The sequence below is a fragment of the Phalacrocorax carbo genome, chromosome 2 (genome assembly GCF_963921805.1).
Source record: "Phalacrocorax carbo chromosome 2, bPhaCar2.1, whole genome shotgun sequence".
Lineage (NCBI taxonomy): Eukaryota > Metazoa > Chordata > Aves > Suliformes > Phalacrocoracidae > Phalacrocorax > Phalacrocorax carbo.
Genome location: NC_087514.1, coordinates 164,888,811 through 164,901,970, shown reverse-complemented (window position 1 = coordinate 164,901,970; position 13,160 = coordinate 164,888,811). Strand labels below are relative to the sequence as shown.

General features: G+C 42.8%; 1 protein-coding gene across 1 annotated transcript in view; it reads left to right on the top strand.

Annotated features, from left to right (window-relative positions):
* OBSCN (obscurin, cytoskeletal calmodulin and titin-interacting RhoGEF) overlaps positions 1-13,160 on the top strand; it is a 198,702-nt gene that overhangs the window by 108,396 nt on the left and 77,146 nt on the right. Inside the window, exons 66-71 of the mRNA XM_064445166.1 lie at positions 3,213-3,479; positions 5,525-5,797; positions 6,472-6,744; positions 8,506-8,793; positions 10,272-10,544; positions 11,702-13,057. Of these exons, the coding sequence (XP_064301236.1) occupies positions 3,213-3,479; positions 5,525-5,797; positions 6,472-6,744; positions 8,506-8,793; positions 10,272-10,544; positions 11,702-13,057 (2,730 nt within the window). The remainder of the gene's footprint in view (positions 1-3,212; positions 3,480-5,524; positions 5,798-6,471; positions 6,745-8,505; positions 8,794-10,271; positions 10,545-11,701; positions 13,058-13,160) is intronic.

The following is a 13,160-nucleotide window of genomic DNA, read 5'->3' as shown; positions in this document are numbered from 1 at the left end:
CTAAGTAGAGCTGAACATAAACCACTCTGGTAGCACCTGATTTTTTATCCCCCCTTCAACTGGTTTTGTCATACCACAGAATATTATGTAGCTGGAAACTCACAAAATTGCCACTGTGCTGCTCCATAGCTAGGCTATTGGTGCTGAGCTCAGTATGTTCCCCAGACACGACTTTGGGCTGTTTTAGTGGTGACTCCTGAGCTCTTCCTGGAAACAAAAGGGTATATGACATTGCAGTAACCCAGTGACAAAATCAGCCTTGTTTGTTGACTGCCAGAATAGTGATGGTCATCACTTCACCGGCAAAGCTTTTTGGTCTGTTGAATAAATATTTATCTCATTTGGTAAGGGTAGCCACAAGCCGCAAATAACACTGAGCGCCAGACTTGATAAAGCAAGCTCCTTCATGTCCACTCCTTTTATAGCCATTGGGAAAAGTTGTTATTTTTTCAACAAAAGTAACACTTATTCCTTGCTTGGAAAAGAGATTTGTATCTGTGGAGAAAAGGATTAAGAGTTCTTTATTAAAATCTGCCCCATGCTATAACTGTCTACCATAACAGGTATGATCCACAATATAGAATTGTAGTCAGTGGTTGATGTTTCCTTCTCCGTATAATGTGCCCCTTCTACATTCAGAAAATTTAAGTCTCTGCAAAGATAAAATGCCAAATCACTTCTTCCTAATATCAGAAATGCAGCAATAACGTAGTGTGCAAACCCCACAAATCCCATGTCCATTTGTATCAATTTTGAGTTTCACATTTTCAGAGGCAGAACCTGGTTCTGAACTCTCTAGGCAAAGAACTCCAGCGGGCCTAAAATGTAAATTAAAAATAAATGCATCATTAGGTGTTCTACTCATCAAATAAAGGGCTCCTGAGATGTTTTCATTTCACAGAATCACAGCATCATTGTTGTTGGAAGGGACCTCTGGAGATCATTTAGTCCAACCCCACAGCTTATGCTAGTACACGTATAGATGTGGATGATTTGTGCTTCTATTAAGGCAAGACATCTTTAACGTGAACTGAATCACAGTAGTGTATGACTATAATTGGATTAGGACGAGAAAGGTATTTTAAAAACACCCCAGTTACACTGAGCTCAAGAACATTTGATTTAATAGGAAAGTAAAACACTAGTAAAATTCGACCTGTGCTTGTATTAACAGCCTATTTAATGCACTTTACTTTTTCCAGAAAATTAAAAATAGCTCTGTCTTTGAACTAGATGTGTTTCAGTCTATCTAGCTATCCATGGCTTGTTCTTCATCAAGGAACAAGTTGTCTTTCTCTCTGTTCCATGTGCCCCATTCTCCTGGTGTAAGGCATGCTTGTAACTGGTTATGTTCTATAAGTGAGATCTCATGACAGCTTTTCTTGTTGGGCCTTCACAATATCATTGCTCTACCTCTGCATTCAGTCAGTGGCCCAGCATGATGATATCTTCATGTATGGGCGGGGGGAAAATGGAAAAGTTTGAAGGAGCTGCCGCCTTCTTTTGACCCCTTTGGGCAGGGTGAGAATTACAGGCCCCAAAGTACACGTTGGCTCCTAAGTCCGACGGAGCTTTCTGCCATTCTGCATGGGTGAACAGGGCACCGAGGTCTTAGCCTATCAGCGGGAAAGAGCAATGGGGCAGTGGAACCAGGACACCTTCCTTCTCCAAGACCACAGGTGATGTTTGCTATGAAGAGCACATCTGCATCTTATGAAAGGAGACGTTATTGTACTCCCAAGCTGCACAGATACCTTCTTGCTTCTTCAGTCCTGCCATTGATGACTCCTCTCCATAAACACACATGCAGACACACGGAGTGGTAGACGGAGCCTTAAAAAGCAGGATTGACCCTTGCAACAAGTTTCCAAAAGACATTTACAAAACTACCTTTGTTTCCCAAGGTCCGCTAGTAGCATCCCAAATCCTCAACCTGATGCACCGGTTTCAAGAGGAGCATTCCAGACAGAGGTCCAATGCAGTGTAGTTTATTCTAGCCAGCTTGTGATCAGAACAACTATTTGAAAGATAAGGACATATATCTTTATAACTCTCTCTGACTGTCATCTTTTTATGTCCCAATGTAGCCTTATCAGTTTTGGGGGTAAGCTGATGTAGTTCTGCTGAGAGGAGGTTGCAGAGAGACTTCCATTTTCAGACTTCATTGAGATTATTCTTTTTTAGCATATATGTTGCAGTTGTATGCTTGTGGTCTAATTTGACATCTCAGGAGGGACTCCTTGGCTGCTTTGGAAGCTCACGATATTTTGAGGTTAGCTATATCTACTGTGCCCTACAGCTGCCTCCCAATAAGCAGAACTTGTATGTTAAAAGAAAGCCTGGATGCTTAAAAGCATCCTTATGGATCTCACCTTCTTGAGAGGAGCTGCGTATCCAGCTGCTCTCAGCATTTTATCAGCTCTCAATCCAAGATTGCAATGGTTCATGCTGCACCTCTAGAACAGCTACTGTAAAGGAAATCAGATTATTTTTCCCCAGACTATGTCTCTGCTGCAGAGGAACACACGGTTAATCAAAACAACAAGTACCTGCCTCCTATGAATTGCCCTTTTTTGTTACAGTTGTCCTGGACCTTTGCTCCTCATGCTGCCAATTACTCCTGACGTAGCCATCACCACCACAGGGCAGGAATGAGTATTTGCATTTGAGTACTACATTTCTTTCCAATGAATGGTTGCAGTTTGCTCATACAAGGACCCTCCAGTAGAGTTTGTGGCATTTTCCTGTTGCTACATGAGGTTGAGAGTTACAGGGAACCACTCACAGCAGCCCATCCATTGCAGTCCTCTCTCACGCTTGCGCTCCTGCCACGTTCTGGGAAGCAGAATTGTTTTGCATCCAGTCTAGAGGATTTCAGCAATGCTGGGAGAAAAACTAAGCCTGGAGGGGATCCCAGCAGATGTTCTGCACAGAAGTTCGTGTTCAGGACTGTTAAAGCACGAGCCTTAATTGCGGATGGCCCGTTTTCCAGTGGGATAGTTATATTCTAATGTACCAGTTTTGCTTCAATCCTGCTTGACGCTGACACAAGCACAGACTAAACTGCTAATCCCCAGTGTGCCCAGTCAGCTTCGTGCTTGCGCTGTCACTCTGCTTGCTCCCCACAGGCTCTGTGCTTGTCAGAAATCTCTAAGTTGCAATTTCCATGAGGATCCACTAATGCATGTCCTTCCTGACGTGTCGGTTAACAGATCCAACCATTGAAGTGGTCAGTCCCATGCAGGATATAACTGTTGATGAAGATGGCACAGCAGAGTTCATATGCCAATATTCTAGGCCAGTACACGCCATATGGAAGAAAAATGATCAGGAAATACATGCAGATGGGCAGCGAGTGATTATCGATCAGGACTGGAATGTAAGCATGCTAAAAATTAAACCTACGGTACCAGAAGACACTGGCATCTATTCTTGTGAAGCTGAAGGCACTAAAGTGATGGCTGCACTTGATGTTCAAGGTGAGGTCTTCCAGCCAAAGAGGAAGACTATCATGGGTTCCAAATAAAAGAGGTGGAAAATTCATGGCAGCACGTCACAATAAGTGACATATCAGATACCCGCTCTTAGGTGTTCACTCCAGTACTGATAACGATGATAAAAGTAGCTGGGAGCTAATGGGAACAGAATATGAAACCTGCAGTGTTTCACTGGAGCTTAGTTCTAATTAACGCTCACTTATTACACCGCTTACACATCATACCTCTTCTACAACGAACAGGAACATCAGCGCAATGGGATGTGTCCTGCTGAATCGTTGTAAAATCACAGACGTAACGTTAATCCAAAGGCATAATAAGAGTAATTTTTGCTGTTACAGAGTGCTTTTTCCACACAGTGTGCCTTAAAACCAGTGTCTAATGGATAGTGTGGAATTTAATTTTATTTTCAGCTAAGCAAAGGTAGCTTGGTATTTTACTTATTTCAAATCCAGATCACTCAGGAATTACCTTCTCACTTGGCATCAGTATTTGTGAGGGCCCTGAGAAACAGTAAATAAAAATATTAATAATAGATTTAGGATTTTATCTTGATGTTTCTTACTTTTTTATTCTGTGTATGGAATTATTGTTTTCGGTCACCAGGTGAATTAGTGTGATCAGCAAGAGTAACAGCTCTGGTTTGATTTCTGAATATTTGTGTTTTGTTAGGCAATTATGCCTTCTTGCTTCACCAGAGTTGTGAGTACAGAAGAGCAGGGTATTATTTATTACAATATTTTCTACATTGATAAGCGCTTTTCATTTTAGGCATTTAAAAAGATGCTAATGAACATAATCTGAAAGCATCCCAGAGGAGGTAGGATTTGCAATTAGCTGCTTTTCATTCATAGTTAGGGAAATCAGTGCTCCAAAAGTGCACAAATAAACAGCTTGGATTTGTTCTAATAAAATTATGCATTCTGAAAGGATTTACAAATCCCTCATTGTTCTCCATAAATATGAATATTATAAAATACAGATTTTTTTTCATAACTCATGCATTTATTTTTTTGCTATTAAATAAACTTTTCAACGTGTTTTTTTCCTTAGAACAGTTCCAGATAATGGTTATAGAGATCTAAACAGGATTGTCTTAAAGCATTGGTTTCTATTATAGACCATTTTATGGCATTTATGTAAACTGTCTTTCCTCAACCGTGTGTCCCCACTCCCACTGCTGTGCATGTAATTTGTCCATGTAGCTGGTCTAACACGAATTATATTCACATGTACCAGCCCACGTTTAATTTTGCATCAGGCCGATTGTTTACGTACAAACGCCAACTGATGCATGACTCTGCGGGCAAACGGAGTGTGTAGATACGTGCATGTTTCTGACCACATAATTCACACACGCATGAGAAGATAAACCTAATACATTATCACAGAGCTTTTGTAATAACTCAGAAATTTACTATACAAAATACTGTTAATACGGATTTTAACTTTTTGGGTGTTTCCTAGAGGCGGACTTTTTAACTCAGGTGACAGTCACTATGGCTTTGCCAGCTATAATATTCTCTCAAATTTGCTTTGCGTAGTAAGATTTTATCATGAGCTCTCAGTGGATTCGCATCTCCCCAGTTATGACAATAACTGCGCTGCCTGGGAGATCCGTGGGAAATGCCTCCTGCTGTGGGACAGGAGGAATTTGGTTATGCTTCATGTTCCTGAGCTATCCTTTCCTATCGACGATTGGCCTGATTCACATAAACACCAACATTTTTTTCGTTACTTGTGAAAACAGAACTTGGGTTTCTGGAGGAATTCTAGATGAAACGCTAGACGGCCTAGAGGTTTATCATTATTTTTTAATTATCTCATTACTTTAAAATGTTTTTAAATACAGTGTTGCATTAGAGCACGGTTGACATCAACAATTAAACCTACCAGCACAGTTTATCGCATCCACATCCTTTCCATCAGCTTTCCAGCAGTGGGACGCATCCAGTGCTCCGAGGCTTGTTAATATTCAGATATGCATGGCCAAACAATTAATACCGTTCGTTGTCCTTCTTTGCTAGCCAAGAACAGCATTGTCCAAGGCTTGGAGAATGTGGAAGCCGTGGAGGGAGGGGAAGCCCTGTTTGAATGCTATCTTTCCAAGCCCGAGTGCTACAATTACAACTGGCTGATTGATGATGAACCTGCCAAAACTACAGAAAACACAGAGATGGTTTACTTTGAAAATGGACGCAGGCATCTTCTGCTGCTGAAGAACCTAACTCCCCGGGACAGCTGCAGGGTGACTTTCATGTGCAGCGATGCAGTGACCTCAGCCTTCCTGACGGTGAAAGGTAACTGAAGGACTTGTGCATGGGTAGTCTTAAATTTCTGGTTGGAAAGGGCAGATGAACCAGGAAAATATGGTGAGAAGCAGAGAGGAAAAGTTGCGTTTGTTGCTTGCTTCTTACCTAAATCATCTTCTCACACAATGAATGGATGATGGTTTACAATTTCATTTTTTTTCTTGTTCCGTATGCCATGACACGGATATAAGCACCATCAGTTGGCAACGAGTTAGCAGCAAATGACTGTCTTACAGTTGTCATTGTCCTGATGAGTTGGGTTGTTTTTATAGGTACTTCAGGGCTTTAGAGGTGAGTGTTATACCAGCAAGAGTATTATCTCTGAATCCTTGTATTTTATGCTATTACTGGAGACCCGTGTGGGGATCGGAACCCCTTTCGAGTACAAGAACAAGCATCCTCAGTCATAGCATGGTATTTCCATCTCCATCTGCTACTTGGGAAAGAAAGGCATTGTTAGGTTGGCTTTTGCTCCTGAAAGTTTTGGAAAGTTTCAGTCCCCAATGATACCATCTGTTCTAGCGATATATGTAACCTCCCTTTCAATGATCTCATTGCTCTCCAAGGCCTGACTGTCCGAGCTTCAGCATAAATATTCACAAAATCTCTTGATTGTATTTGTTTCTGTGACTGAGGGCTTGATTAACTATTTTTATCTACAGGATGGCGCCTCGATATCTTGCAGCCTCTCACAGATGTGGAAGTCTCTCCAGGGGAGAAAGCTACATTTAGCTGCGTTCTAAGTGAAGCTGTGCCAATTACTGAAGTTGCCTGGTATAGTAACGACATAGAGATCCAGGCGGATGAGGACTGGGAGGTACAAGCATGTGGAAACAAATACAAACTTATTCTGAAAAAAGCCCAACCGCATCATTCTGGAGAGGTGACCTTTGCTTCCAGGGAAGCAATTTCATCAGCCAAGTTATCTGTGATAGGTAAGTGTCTGTCCTTTTAGCCCTGTGGCACTTGAAACCTCAGACTTTGGTATTGAGCTACAACACTGAATTTTCTAATCTTTGTACTGATTCTTTTCTCTTTGCCTTGCATGTCCCAGGCTAGTGTTCTTAGTCTGAGAAGGTGCTACTGGGCAACTTGTTTTTTGACCAGAAATAGTCCACCTCATCAGAAGAAAATTATATCAATGATTATATAGTGATGATAGAGATGGTCAAAGGCTTTCTTTAGCTGTAGTCTTCTGTAAAATATAACATAGAGTCTAATGGAAATCAACTTACTCAAAGCTCAGCATCACCCTCAGCAAATGTGGACGTGGGAGGGAGCTGAAATAGAGTGTACCTGGAAAAATTATCCAGGGCAACAGAAAACCCTTTGAAACCTGGTAATCTACTCAAGTGCAGTGCAACCAGTTTTCCAGATTAATGAGTTACATATTAAAATCTTCATGTGGGTGAGATCCATGAAACACACACCTGTACTTCAGAGATACAAGAGTTAATAGCCCTTGGAGTACTTCACAAGTAGAAAAGACAATAGTTTGCTAATTCCCTCATGGGGCAGCTTAGACCGATGATTCATCAATGTCCATTCCAGAGCCCAAGGTCTGGCTCCTTCCCATAGTGAGGCAGGTGGGTCACGCCAGCACAACCCCAGTGAAGGTTACGAGATAATTGCAAGGTGTTTTAGCTGTACACTGTAGCTGAGATGTTCAAGAGACATTGATTGACCATCCATTCTTTAAATTATGTGTAGTCTGTCTGTCTAATGATTTCTGAGGCTTGAGAGTTCTCTGATATATTCCAGTCATTTCCACAAAAAAAAAAAAAAAGGGTTGTTGATGGGTTTAAACAGCATTTTCTTATTTTGGGCACCTACATTTCAGGAAATGCAAAATACTGTCCTCATGAACTCCTCCTGTTTGCAGGTTTTCTGTATGAAGTTTGGCTGAAAATAGAGAAAATTAATTTTTATGTTGTTTGTTGTGTCCAGAATTAAAGAACTGTCTGTTGACCTTATTTGCCTTTAAGCTGCTGGATTGGTACATTGTGGCAGGTCATTTACCTGGCAAATGCCTTGAACTTGAAGGCTAAAAGAATTATATCTGTCTTCTAAGCCAAAGTGTAAATTAAGTGAGGAAAATTTTCCAATGTACTGAGCATGATCATCAGTAGCTAAACTACTAGGACACCAGACCGTTCCCATTATATATTTATTTGCTATTGCCTGGCGCTGTGACATATATAGCAACCACACAGAAATTGAGTGACTTGCTAGTAAATTACTAAAGTTACTCTGTAGTCCAACAATATTTTGATTTCTGTTCAGGCCAGACCTGAAATAAATATGTTCAAGGCCCAAACGTACTTGAAGTTTTCAGCTGAGTTCCTTGATAATATGGAAGTGTAGGTTCATCTTTATTTTGAGCTGGGTGGGACAAAACAGCAGGAAAAAATCATGACAATATGCAAGTATCACAACAATATTAAGTATGTGAGATGACAGCTGGAAAATGAATGTTTGTCATTAACAGTGTAGACCAGGGCAGGCGAAGGAAAACCCAGTGGTGCACAGGTACGTCTCACGGTCATGGGATGGGCACGTACCCACTCAACTTTACAATAGACAAATAACGAGTCTGTTGTGCTTCCTTCTCTTTGCTTGTAGAAAGCTCTTGGTTGTTTTAGTATAAAGCATTATTGCCCATGTCATACATCACGGGACCTCTGTTGTGCCTTCAGCCCACCCTGATCCACCTGAAGAACCGGAAGTTTTAAGTAAGAGCAGCCAATCTGTAACTCTGTCTTGGTACAAGCCGTTGAGCGACGGCGGTTGTGACATCTTAGGCTACAACGTGGAGAGGAAAATCCCAGGTGTTGGCTGGCAGTCATGCAGCAAGGGCCTTATTCAAAACACAGAGTTTATGGTGGACGATCTCACCCTGGGTGAACCCTACAGATTCCGTGTCTCGGCTATAAACAAAGTTGGGGCCAGCGAGCCGGTGCACTTCCCTCAGGTGGTGCGACTAGGTGAGAACAGAGATGTCCCCATGGAGGACTGCAAGCTGCTGTAGACCTTGTGTTTCGCATGGCATGCCTGCTTCACCCGTTCCAGGCATCTCCTGGAAGAGTTCACTCTGCAACATCTTTCAGTGCTTTGCTGCCAACAAAATAGAGGAGAAATAGCTTGGAAAAGTTGTTCTGGGCTGCTGCGAACAAAACCTGCTGTGTTGTTAGTACTCAACACTTATTTTCTCCAAAATGCATCAAGCTGTCTCGCAGCCTGCACTGCATCCATGTGTTGTTCAGTCACCGTGAGTTTCTTTTCTGGTGGAATTAGGTTGGAATGAGTCAAAAGGGGCATGTTGGAATGCATTCAGGGTAACCAAGACCCTGGTACCAATGCAGTGGGTGGGCAGCGTTGTCTTCTTCACCCATCTTTCTTTTTCATTATTTTATTTGTGTATCTTTTTCAATAACCCCCACAAAGAAATGCTGGAGGACACAGTTCCTTTGCTGTCTGTTGGTGAAACTTTGGAAGCTACGGTGAGATGGAGAGACACTCCCTCAATCTTTCTTTTCTTGCAACTCTTTCTGCGGTAGCCGAGTGCCCAACAAATTCCTTGAAGTGAGAATAATAATAAAAAATCCTCTTTCACTTAAGGCTCAGATACAAAATGATGTTTTTGCAACGTAACAACTGCCAGTGCTGGACCCTGATAACTCTGCATATGCTGACTTTGTCTATGACAAACCCAAGGCATTTTGGGCAGTGGCTCCCTCACCCTGGCGAATTGTGCAGGGGGGCAGATCGCGCTCAGGAGCGTGCTGCTTTTGGGAGCTCACCTGCGTGCTTTACATCCCGGCCAACATCTCCACACTTAATGCATTTGTCTTGACTTCATTTTGAGTACCGCTGTCATACAAGCAGCATGTCATTGCAAGGCCTCCTTCCAAAGTAAAGAAGATACGGAGAATTTTTATTTTTAAATTCTGTATGCTTTTTGAGAAATTTTACTCTTCCTAAGCTATTGTAAATATATATACATATTTTACTTTCAAGGCTGGGATGAATGCCACTTTTAATAATCTCTTTTTTTTATTCTGTTTATTGTTTCTTTCCTGTCTCACTTCAGAAATGCTTCACTTCTAAACATTAAGATCTTCTAGAATCTGTAGGACTGCTTGAATACAGATGATGGGTAAATGAAGATCAGCAATGTGAAAAATGCAACCACTTTTGCATGTATATATTTAAATGGATCTGGTTTAACCTCTGGGAGAGCCTGTAAAGTTATTTTGATATTATCTTTGGAAGTGCGAACTTTGGATGCTGCTAGTCTTTTGGTTGTTTTTTTAAATTATTGTTTTTATTTCTGGTTGTCTACAACAGCTAAAGAATCTATAAATGAAGGACAGGATGCTTGGATATTTTATAGAGTGATCTCGAGTGCCTTAAAGCCTCGAGATATGTTCTTTGTGTTAATTCACTTTTTTTGTAATCACAGAGCCTCCAGTTACAGTCACCCATCCTTTGGTGGGAGGATCAGTCTCAGAGGGGGAGGTGGCTCGCTTGGAGTGCAAATTATCAAGCGAAACTGAAGAGAGAGTAACATGGTTCAAAGGAAAAGAACAAATACAAGCTGGAGGGAGATATGAGATCGTCTCTGATGGAAAAAAGCAGATACTCATTATTCATGCATTTAAACCTGAAGATCAGGACACGTATACCTGCATGGTTTCTCCAGAAGTCAAATCTGTTGCCAGCTTGTGTCTTGAAGGTACAGAGGGTGCATTCCTGTGATGTTAAATCAGTTCTGTTTATGGACATCCAGGGACATCTCCACAGCTTGGACCGGAACTCTTTTTCTTTTACAAGCTGTGATAACAATCCACAAAGAATTGTTATCCTGCTGTTTGGTATTGCCCAGTACGTTTCTGAATCCCTAGGAGCATTGAGCGGCTCAGATAAGATTCTCCCAAGTCAGATATTTACGGTGTGATACTATTGTCTTTACATGGGTTCCTGGTGCCTTTTGAGATGCTTTAGGGTGTTCTGCCCGGCCTTCAGCTGCCACTTCAGAAAGTGAGGGCTATGTTGTGAGTTCTGCATGGCACCTGCCAGCCCCCTGTCCCAGGCATCCCAAATGGCTTTGGGTTTAGGAAGCTGAATTGTGCCCCTACGGTGGGATTCAGTGGCACACACACAGGCGTCTAGTGCCATTGAGGCACTTCAAGATATCACCCCTGGCCTCCATCTCCTTCTCCAGAGGGACCCAGAGCACTCATAGGTTGTATCTGAGAGCCACGTGCAGATATCCCAGCCTGGAGCATCTGAAATGGCACTGGGCACTAGGCAGAGGCAAGTCAGAGTGTCCCAGAGGGTCACAACCTTCGGACTTAGACACATCTAAACGAAAGCTTCTACAGGCAGATACCTCCATATGAGGTGGGAGTCTCAACTCCCATTACAACCAGCGGAGATCTCTTCAAGGCAGTGAGTGAAGCCCTGTCTAGCTATAAAATAAGATGGGCCTGGAATACCTCTCCAGGCTCCACTGACAGTCTTAACCAGATATTCATTGGCTGCAACATTCAAAAAGGGCAGAAATTTATTTATTGGGTTCAAATGTGCGAGGAAGTAAAAAAAATGGGTTTTGGCCACATTTTATGAGCATGCGTAGAATCACAGGATAGTTGAGGTTGGAAAGGACTTCTGGATATAGTGTAATCCACCCCCCTGCTCAAAGCAGTGTCACCTAGCACAAGTTGCCCAGGACTATGTCCAGTCACATTAAGTTCACATTTTGTTCTCAACAGAATGCTTAGTTAAATGTCACTGATATTCTTCTGCCCAGGCTTTAGAATAACGTTTGCCTGTGCATTCTCAGAGCTTACTCACAGACTTTTAACATCTTACCAATTTAATTCTCCTCAGTTCCCACAGTGACAATGCTAAAAGAGATTGCCAGGGAAGCACCCCCCGCAAGCCAACCAGAAGAGCTGGTGGATGGGCATGTCCAGCCCAGCTTGCCCCCTGAAGCTGCTCAGGAGGGGGACCTCCACCTCCTGTGGGAAGCCCTGGCCAAGAAACGCCGGATGAGCCGGGAGCCCACCTTGGATTCCATCAGCGAGGTGCCTGAAGAGGACGAGAAGCTTCAGAAGTTGAAGAAGGAGGAAGCGGAGATGTCTCACTATTACTCAGAGGAGTACTCCACATGTGATGAGCTGGCTAGGACAGGAGAAGCAGATTTCTCTTTCACAAGCTCAGATGATGAGTCTAGAGCCGGGACTCCTTCACTGGTGAGCTACCTCAAGAAAGCTGGGAAGACAAGTGTCAGTGTTACTAGCACGGTTCAGTCCATCTCCACAGGCAAATTGCAGAAACAGTGGGTGAAATCCAGTGTGGAGACTGCTATGGCTGCCCCAGCTGCTAAGCCAGCTGAACCAGAAATACCAGATTTAGATGATCCTTCCATGAACAAGGCAGCTGTGAAGATCCAGGCTGCTTTCAAAGGCTATAAAGTCAGGAAGGAGATCAAGCAACAAGAGTGCCCAGTGTTTACCGAGACTTTCAAAGATTTCTCTGGTGAGCCTGGAAGCACTCTCCACCTTGAGTGTGTGGCCCACAGCAAAACTGACATGAAAGTCCGTTGGCTGAAAGACGGGGAAGAGCTTTCAGATGGTCGCTACTATCACATAGACAACTACAGTGATGGCACCTGCTCTTTGATTATCACTGGCCTGGACCGGAAAGATGCGGGTGAATACACCTGTGAGGCATCCAATAAATTTGGCAAAGTTTCACACTGTGCTAAGGTGGTTATTGGTGCTCAGGAACCTCAAGTTCTTCGTAAGGAGAAGCAGGTTAAACAAAGCACTGACAGTGAGACAGAGAGCTCATCTGGCAGTGAGCTGGATGATGCTTTCCGTAAAGCAGGAAGGAGACTTCATAGGCTCTTCAGGGCCAAGATCTCAACAGAGATATCTGATGTGGAGGAAGAGCTCTTTGTCAGTGCAGATGAAGGGGACTTAGAGGTGGTCGACCATCAGACGTATCGTGAGGACGACCAGTACATCTACATCAAGTTTGAAATCTTGTCTGAGGCAAAAACTGCTGCCACTCGATTCAGAGAGATGTTTGGTGCTCTGGGAATTCCTGTGGAGATTGACATTTTGGAACAAGGCCCTAAAAAAATTGAGTTGCGTATCGGGAAAGCAACACCACCCACCCATGGGAAGTTCGCAGCACCAGTAGTGAGACCTCCACCACCTTTGCTGACTTCTGATACAGGTAGGTGAAGCAAACCTGTTTATTCTTTGGAAAAGACAGCTGGACCAGGTCAGAATGTTATCTTTTCACATGTAAATAATTCCAAAAAGACTTCATTTTTTAT